The 8941-nt window shown below is 70.3% G+C and overlaps 2 protein-coding genes across 2 annotated transcripts in view; both read right to left on the bottom strand.

The window, feature by feature from the left end:
• Positions 1–2225, bottom strand: part of AMSG_12431 (uncharacterized protein) — a gene marked incomplete at its 5' end in the record, with an annotated part of 3920 nt that extends 1695 nt beyond the window's left edge. Inside the window, 2 exons of the mRNA XM_013897391.1 lie at positions 233–2002; positions 2123–2225. Of these exons, the coding sequence (XP_013752845.1) occupies positions 233–2002; positions 2123–2225 (1873 nt within the window). The remainder of the gene's footprint in view (positions 1–232; positions 2003–2122) is intronic.
• Positions 2226–2549: 324 nt separating this feature from the next.
• AMSG_11254 (uncharacterized protein) lies at positions 2550–6853 on the bottom strand (the record flags this gene model as incomplete). Its single annotated transcript, XM_013897382.1, has 2 exons — positions 2550–6185; positions 6224–6853. 2 exons carry the CDS (start codon positions 6851–6853, stop codon positions 2613–2615), a joined length of 4203 nt encoding a protein of 1400 aa, XP_013752836.1. The 3' UTR covers positions 2550–2612.
• Positions 6854–8941: the final 2088 nt, after the last annotated feature.

Consider the following 8941-nt stretch of genomic DNA (forward strand, 5'->3'; position numbering starts at 1 on the left):
CGCCCACCACGCCCATCCGCCGCGCCGCCCCGGCACACCGCGCCCGACCACCTCCACCACTTTGCGCGCCACTTCCATGCTGTTGCTGCGGTGGCGGCGCGGGAGTGCGGTGCTGCCGCTCTTCGACGCGCGAGGCGCTTGCCGCTTGTATTGAGGAGCAACGGTCGTGGTGTTGTCACGGTAGATGTGTGCAAAAATATTTTGCTTCGTATCAATGTTTACTCCTCGCCACCTGGCCCGCTGTCCGAGTACTCGTCGATGGCGACAATGGCGCCCGAGAGTGCCGAGGCGGTCAGGCCGGGGTGGGCGGCGTCGAGCTGGGCACGGAGCTGGGCGACCGAGGTGTTGGCGGCGCAGCCGAGGAGGTGGCAGACCGCGTTGGGGACGTAGCCATCGGGGAGGAGGTGCTCCGACGAGCTCATGACGACGACAAAGGCGGCGAGGACGGGCGGCGGGAGGTAGGCGGCGGCGAGCTCGATGACACGGACAACGCCCTTGCCGAAGCGGACCGAGTTGAGGACGGCGGCGGCATCGCGGAGGTTACCCGACGATGCGATGGCCACCGCGCCCTTGGTGTACGCCCCGGCCTCGAGGTAGACGGCCCAGGCGAGCGAGGGCGCGCCCATGTCAAGCAGCACGTCGCCGAGAGAGGGCACAAGCTCGTTCGCCCGCATGACGAGGGTGAAGAACTTGACGGCGTCGTACGGCGCGCCCGTCGCCACATCGACCGCGTCCAGCGCCGCCAGGATCTCCTCCGCCGCCAGACCCTCGCCGCCGGCAAAGAGCGCGTCGAGATAGGCCGAGAGGAGCTCCACGCCGCCGCCCTGCGCCACCGCCAGCGCACGCCGTCGCTCGTCCATCATGACCAGCGAACGGAGCGCCCGTACCGCTCCCGGCACATCGCCGTCACCCGCCGCAGCAGCCGCCCGCTCCGCCAGCTCCGTCGCCAGCGCCGCCGCCTTCAGCCGCTCTTCGGACACAATGGCGAGCTTGGCCTCGGCCAGCGGACCGTACGCCGCGTACTCGCCTCCTGCCGCGTGGAAGGCGGCACGAACGTCGGGCCACGGCAGGCCGCCACGATGAGCAGCGGCGGCGATGAGGCTCCGCCGCAGCGGCGGTGAGTCCACTGCCGCCAGTGGCAGCCCGCACACCGCCGCACGCTGCACGCACGTGTACCACTTGTCGTCCTGCGGCTGCGTCTGCGTCTTGCCCAGAAGCTCGATTTTGATGACCTCGCCAAGTGCAAGCACCGGCACCACCGCCACGTCGTTTCCGCTCTCCTCGGCGTGGATCTCCGCCGAGACGTATGTCCACACCCCGTCCGGGCCCTCCCTCGCCACGCCGTCGCCTCCTGCAATCGCGCCCGGCGAGATGGCCGCTCCTCGGTCGCCGGGCGCCATGACCAGCGCTCGCGATGAGGTCGCGGACACAGCCTCGCCCTCCTCTCCCTCCTCACTCTCCTCGCCCTCGCCCTCGCCCTCGCCCTCGCCCGAGTCACGCGGGAGAAAGCCGATCGAGAAGCGGTAGGTCACCGGGGCGTACGTCGGCTCGCCCGGCTGGAAGACAGCCTGGAACGGCTTGATGGCCAGGTGGGTGACGATGGCCGGCGCGTCGAGGCGGAGGAGAAGGTACTCGTTGGCATCGGCTGTCTCGGAGCCGATCGACGACCAGAACGACATCGAGTTGTCCAGCACCTCGCACGGGCCCTGGTCGACGTACCCGGCGCCGGTCTTCGGGTCGATGTCCACCGACGATGCGTCGGCTGCCTCCACCACCAGCGGCACAACCCGCTCCGGTACCGCCAGCTTCTGCAGCGCCACGTACGCCTCGCGCCACTCGCTCCGCTGCAGCGGCAGGTTGCGCGCCAGCACCCTGCCGCCCGCCGACAGCCGCCGCCCATCGTCAGGGCCATCGCCGCCATCACCACCATCGCCGCCATCGCCGCCATCGCCGCCATCGCCATCCTCGCCGCCATCATCGTCGCCTTCGCCGTCTTGGCCGCCTTCGTCTCCGCCCCCACTTTCGCCATTGCCTCGGCCTCGGCCCGCCCCGCGGCCCTCGGCCCGCCCCGCCAGCGCCCGCCAGAGCGATCCGTCGCCGGCCGCCGCCCGCCAGCGGCGACTCACCCTGCTTGCCGCCGCCAGCGACACGGGGTCCAGGAAGCTCAGTACATGCAGCACAAGCTCGACGGGCAGCCCATACGTGCTTCCAAACGGGTCCTCCATCCTCTCTTTTTTGCGCTTCCACAGAGTGCCGTGCCGCCCCGCACGGCCTCTGCGCCCATCCCCCTCCCTGCTCGCCGGCTGACAACGCGACTCGCCGTGGGGCTCCCCCCCGTCTCCCTCTCGGTCCAACCTCGCCACAATTTTTTTGGCGTGGGGCACCCCCCACCCCCCACCGCCCCGTGCCGACCACACACTCCGCTGCCAGCTCCTCACCGCGGAAGATGTGGCCTTGGGTGAGTGGGTGAATCAATGGGTGTTAATCGGCGGCGATGAGGCGGAAGTGTCGGGTGTCACTCCGGCCAGTGTCGGAGGGCGGGCGGGCGGGTGGAGGGGGCGGGCGCAAGGGGAAAGCATATGATTGCGCGAACCACGGAGAACCACAGTCGGTCACAGCTCGTCCAGACGGGCCCAAGATGGGAGGTAGTGGTCGGCGAGGCGGGCGTAGAGAGCGCGGCAGGTGAGGGCAAGAGCAATGCCGTCCGCGTGTGAGAGGTGGGTGAGCAGGTGGTAGTGGAGGAGCTCAGGCGGGAGGTGGAGGAGGAGGCGCGGATCGCGGGCGCCCGACCCCGCGTCGGCCAGCGGCGGCCGGAGCCTGCCGGCGAGGACGATGGGCGGGTGCGAGGCTGTGACGGCGAGGCCAGTCTGCAGGCCAACGGCCACGGCATCGACGTACACTCCGCCAGATCGCACCGGCCCGCATCCGCTCAGCGTGTTGTGTCCGGGCATCGTGCCGGCCGCCGCCGCCACCCGCATCGCCACCGCCCGCGGGAGGTAGAGGGCCAGTACGGCGACGGGCGGCGAGAGGTAGCCGCCGGTGCCATCGGGCGCCCAAACCGCCAGCTGCTCGCGGCCCCAGGAGAGGAGCTTTCCATCAGCAGCCTCTAGCGCATCGGCCAGCACCCGCGACGGCTGCTGCAGCACTGATGTCGCTGAATCGCCAAACGCCCCGCCGCCCACCCTCGCCCACACCCGCAGCGTCCCGTCGTACGACCACGAGACCAGGCCGCCGTTGCGTCGCACCAGCACACCCTTGACCCCGCGGGTGTGCCCGCCGAGCACCTGTGCCGCCCGGGCCTCGTACAGCCCGCGGCCTCGCTCGCGCTCGCGCTCGTCATCGCCATCGCCATCGCCATCGCCATCGCCATCGCCATCGCCATTGCCATCATCCTCCATCGCCCGCCACACCCGCACTGCTCCGTCGCCAGAGCACGAGACAATGTGTGGGAGGGCGCCTGTGTGGCGCTCGAGGCGGACGGCGCCACGGACCCAGCCTGTGGGGCAGGCGAGCTGCTGCAGCCGCTGATAGCCGGCATGCGTGCCGGGCGCTACCGATGGGGACGGCGGGGCAGGCGCCCAGATGACCATAGTCGGCTCCTTGGACCAGGTGAGGAGGACGGGGAGGGTGACCGTAGGATGAGGCGTCGGATCGGCATCGCAGTCGAGGTCGTCGGCGATGGCGCCGTGGCGGAGGACAAGGACGCCGAGGACGTCGCTGGCGTGGGCGTCGATGGTGGCCACAGGCGCGGCGAGGTATGCCTTGGCCTCGGGCTCGTCCGCCTGCCAGACAGCAACCGAGCCATCGGCGGCCCAGGTGGCGAGGAGTGGGAGGCGGCCCCATCGGCGGCGCGGCGAGGCGACGGCAGCGCCGAGCACGGGTGCATCGTGCCCGCAGAGCTGCTGCGCGCCTGCAGCGTCACCAGCACCGCGGACCATGCGCCACAGCCGGAGACAGCACCCAGCGTCATCGCTCCCGCCCCAGGTGGCCAGTGCCAAGGCCCGTGGCCCGGGCGTGAGAGCGACCACGCCCGCGGCGCTGCCTGCGCCTGCTGCGCGCCCGGCGCGCGACGCGCTCGACGACGGGCGCCACATCCGCAGCGCGCAGTCTGTCGACCACGAAAGCACGCTCCGCGCGTCGGGTGTCACCACCGCGCCGACCAGCGGATAGCCGAGGCGGTAGCTCGTCGTTGTCCCGTCCGCTGGCAGCCAGACGGCCACCCGCCCGGCGCCTGGGCGCGCGCCAGACCATCCCACCACCACCGCCGCCCCATCGCACGCCACCACGGCGCCGGCGCCGAGGAGCGGGCCCTCGACGGCGAGCTGCGCCATCGCATCGGCGGCCGGCACAGCCTCGCCCTCGCCCTCGGTCCTGGCTGCCAGCGGTGCATGCCACATGGCCACCAAACCGTCGGCCCGCCACGCCACAACCGCGCCGCATGGCCCGCCAACGACGCCCGCGATGTCTGCCCACGGCGCGACGAGGCGGGCGATGGGGACGAGGACGGCCGGCGCAGCGGGCAGGGCGCCGATGATGACGACGACGCTTCCGGCCCAGGCCGCCACCGCCGGGAGCGGATAGGCGGAGCTGAGTGACACCACGCCGTCCAGCAGCGCCTGGCCGAGACCGGAGATCGGCGCCATGGTGGTGGCGTACGGCGGCGAGCTCTTGGTGAGGACGACCTCGGCGGCGCCGCGGGCCCAGCGGACGATGACCGGCTCGAGGGTGGCGACGATGGCCACCGCGGGCGGACCGGGTGCGGAGACGAGGGCAGGGACGGCCGAGAGGGCGGCGTGGAGGACGAGTCCGCCGAGAGCGTCGACTCGCCAGATGCCCGCGCTGCCATCGGCGGCCAACGAGACGGCGCCAAAGGCAGTGCTCTCGCCGCGGGCGCGGAGTGCTACCAGCGCCACCAGCGGGCCGGGCCTCGGATGGACGACCTGGGTCGGGACGGCGTGGTACGCCATCTCGCCTCCCGCCGCGTCCGATCCGGCACCGATGGGCGTCCACACCACCAGGCGCCCGGAGGGGGTGCCGGCGACGACGGTGAGCAGCTGGACGGGCGCGGGCGATGTCGATGACGATGCCGATGCCGATGGCGGCAGGTGCGCGGCCAGGGCGACGACGGCCATCGGCGTGTGACGGGTCTTGAGCGGCGGGGCCGAGGCGGTGGCGAGGCGAGCGAGGACGGCACCGCGGTCTGTGTCGACGACCCAGGCCGAGCCGACCGAGTCGACGGCGACGGCGAGGCCCGCGGCGCAGGCGTCGACGGCGACGGTGGAGGCGATGAGCGGGATGGGCTCCTCGGTGAGGACCGGCCGCGGCAGCGGGGTGAGCGGGACGACCGATGGGGCCGGAGCGCAGAGGGCGGCGCGCAGGAGCGGCATCAACTCACGCGGCGCGCCCTCACCGCCGAGATGGGCGACTAGCTCGCCGGGCAGCGAGGTCGGCTCGCCGAGGTCCATGGTGGCGCCGGCGCGCAGGGCGCCGACCAAGGCGCCGAGCTCATGCCCGGCGCTGGTGCAGGCGAGAGTGTCGATGACCAGCCCGTCGACGGCGCACACCGCCGATCCGCACATCCGCCGCACCAGGTACCCGAGGTCGGTAAGCGCCGCTGCAGCGCCAGCCGCGCAGCCGACCTCCACAACTGCCGCCGTCCCGCGGCGGACGGCCCACGAGCCCGTCGCCCCGCTGCGCAGCGCCGCTGCTGCCAGCCGTTCGAGCGCCATCATTCCGCTGCTCGCCGGCGATGCTCCGGCTGCCGCCGCCGCTACCGCCGCCGCCGCAAGAGGCGGCCATCGGGCGGGCCCGCCAGGAAGAGCGGTGCTCACCAGGGCGAGGGCAAGCGCTGCAGCTGCGGGGCGCGGGAGGAGCTCGCCAAGCGCGCTGCGGACGATGGAGGGGATGACCCGCTCATTGTATGCGTCGTGGGCGAGCGAGAGTAGGCCGGCATCGTGGAGCTGGGCGACGAGCGCGTGGGCGGCGGGCATGTCGGCGCCGGTGATGGCGGCGACAAAGGCGGCGAGCATGGCCGGCGCGACACCGGCGGTGGGCGGGAGGGCGGCGAGGGTTGCGAGGAGTCCGCGGGCCGGCGGGGCGCATGCGGCGAGGGCGCCGGCGACCAGATCGGTGAGGGCGCCGGTGGGCGGGGCGGAGGTCCAGGCGGCGAGCGCAGCCGCAGTGGGCTCGTCGCTGCGGGCGCGGGCATGGGCGGGATGGCCACGGCGGCCGAGGGTGCGGCGACCCAGAGCGGGACGGTGGCCGCGACCGGGTCGATGGCGAGGACGGCGTGCGGCGGACGGATGGCGGAGGTGAGGAGGGCGAGATGGGCGGCGTCCGGCAGCGGATCGACCACCAGCAGCAGCGCGTGGCCGGCGCGGGCCATGGCGAGCAGCAGCCGCTGCATCTCAAGCACAAGCACCCGCGCGTTGACGGTTCGCGCCGCCAGTGGACACGTCGCCGGATCGAGGCTGGTCAGCGCGTCGAGCGTGGACGCGAGCGTCGAGGCGAGCGACGGCGGCCACGGGAGGGCGCAGACGGCGACGGGGACAATGGCAGTAAACGCGCCGCAAGAGTCGAGCGCAGCGCCAAGCGCCTCGCCCAACGCCTGCTCGGGCGGCGAGCCGACGCCGACCGCCGGCCGCCAGCCGCTTCCCAGCACTGCGGGCGCCCGGCCCAAGGCGAGCGCCGGTGCCTCGCCGGCGGGCACGACGACAACCGCCGCGGGTACCGCCGTCAGCGCGCCAACCACCTCGCTGGCCCATTGGGCGGCCCATTCGTCGACCGACGAGGCAGTCGGCGGGGCGGTCGGCCAGGTGCCGCTGATGGCAGGCCCAGGCGCCACGAGGTGCATGGCGGCCGGCCCGCGCGGCGGTTGGGGGCTTGGCGAACGCGGCGTGGTCGACAGGCTTGAAGAAGTCGAGGTGGAGCCCGACGGATCGGTGGCAGCCAGGACCGCCGACAGCAGGCGGCCGCGCTTGACCGGGCGTGGTGAGTGGGCATGTGCCGTAGACTCGCGGCGCTTTCGTGGGGACGATGCGGCGAGCGGCGGGAGGCGGCCCGACGACGACGATGATGATGATGATGATGATGATGATGATGATATGTAGGTGTCCATCACTGCCAATGAATGTAGGTGAGCAGGATGGTCGTGACCAGCAGCAGTAGCAGTACAGCACCGACTTGGAGCACTGGTCGTAGCAAAGAGGAGAAGGGGCAGCAGTCAGCGATGAGCGGCAGCAGCGATGAGCAGCAGCAACGATGAGCAGCAGCAACGATGAGCAGCAGTCAGCGATGAGCAGCAGCAGCGATGAGCAGCAGCAGTCACCGGCAATCAGCAGCAGACAGCAGCAGCAGTCAGCAGCAGCAGTCAGCAGCAGCAGTCAGCAGCAGCAATCAGCAGCAGCGATGAGCAGCAGCAACGATGAGCAGCAGCAACGATGAGCAGCAGTCAGCGATGAGCAGCAGCAGCGATGAGCAGCAGCAGTCACCGGCAATCAGCAGCAGTCAGCAGCAGCAGTCAGCAGCAGCGATGAGCAGCAGCAGCGATGAGCAGCAGCAGCGATGAGCAGCAGCAACGATGAGCAGCAGCAACGATGAGCAGCAGTCAGCGATGAGCAGCAGCAGCGATGAGCAGCAGCAGTCACCGGCAATCAGCAGCAGACAGCAGCAGCAGTCAGCAGCAGCGATGAGCAGCAGCAGCGATGAGCAGCAGCAACGATGAGCAGCAGCAACGATGAGCAGCAGCAGCGATGAGCAGCAGCAGCGATGAGCAGCAGCAGTCACCGGCAATCAGCAGCAGACAGCAGCAGCAGTCAGCAGCAGCGATGAGCAGCAGCAGCGATGAGCAGCAGCAACGATGAGCAGCAGCAACGATGAGTCAGCAGCAGCGATGAGCAGCAGCAATGGGCAGCAGCAGTCACCGGCAATCAGCAGCAGCAGTCAGCAGCAGCGATGAGCAGCAGCAATGGGCAGCAGCAGTCACCGGCAATCAGCAGCAGCGATGAGCAGCAGCAGTCACCGGCAAGCAACCGCCCAGCCACAACAGCCTCGCCACACACACTATGCGAGTGATCCCAGGAGAGTACACGGGCAAGCCAATGTCGTTGGCCAGTCCCTACGCCCAACGCCGGCACCTCGCCTGCTCCGGTCTAGCCCTTGCGCCCACAGCCAATGCAGTCCACACGACCTCTGTCTGTTCTCCCTCGCTTCCTCACTACTCACTTGCCCGCCGCCAGCTGCCTCAACCACCACTCGGTCCGTCCCCGGTGGCTCTGCCAGACAAGTGCTCCGCTTTCTCTCGGCTCTTCCACACACTCTCCACTCTCGTCGCCTCTCCACCTCGCCCTCTCTGGCCTCTCTCGCTCTCGCTCCTCGTCGGGCTATCCCTCAGCCGAGTCGGGCCAATGTCCCACGGGAAACGTTTTCATGTCGACTCGAGTCAACGCAGTCAATTTTTGTCCCTCTGCCGAACTATCACTTCTCCTCGCCATCAAAACGGACGTCGGAGGACGGCGAGGTGGGCTGCTATGGGTAGAGGAGGACCGGTGCTCGTTGTGGTGATATAAGGGGGAGAGGGGGGAGGGGGGAGTGGGAGGGGGGGGGGGAGGGGGGGGAGGAGTGGAGTGGAGGAGGACGCGGGGAGGGGGAGGCTGGCAAGGAAAGCGTGAGCGGAAGTGAGGCGAGAAAAAAGGTGACTACACATGTTGAGGCGTTCAACTCAGCCTCACAGGTGCTAGCGCAGACATGCCGCTATCGCGCACACAACAACTCCGCTGCCATTTATGTAAGCTTGACATCACAATGACAGGCCTCAGTCCCCTCCTCTAGCCGCTGCTGACACCGTACTCTCTCCCAACCTCTCTGCTCTTGCTGCAAAAAAAAAGAGAACCCCCGGCCCACACCGGCACTTCCACAACTCACCCCCTCTCCCCTCCCCCCC

The sequence above is a fragment of the Thecamonas trahens genome (genome assembly GCF_000142905.1).
Source record: "Thecamonas trahens ATCC 50062 unplaced genomic scaffold supercont1.73, whole genome shotgun sequence".
Taxonomy (NCBI): domain Eukaryota; order Apusomonadida; family Apusomonadidae; genus Thecamonas; species Thecamonas trahens.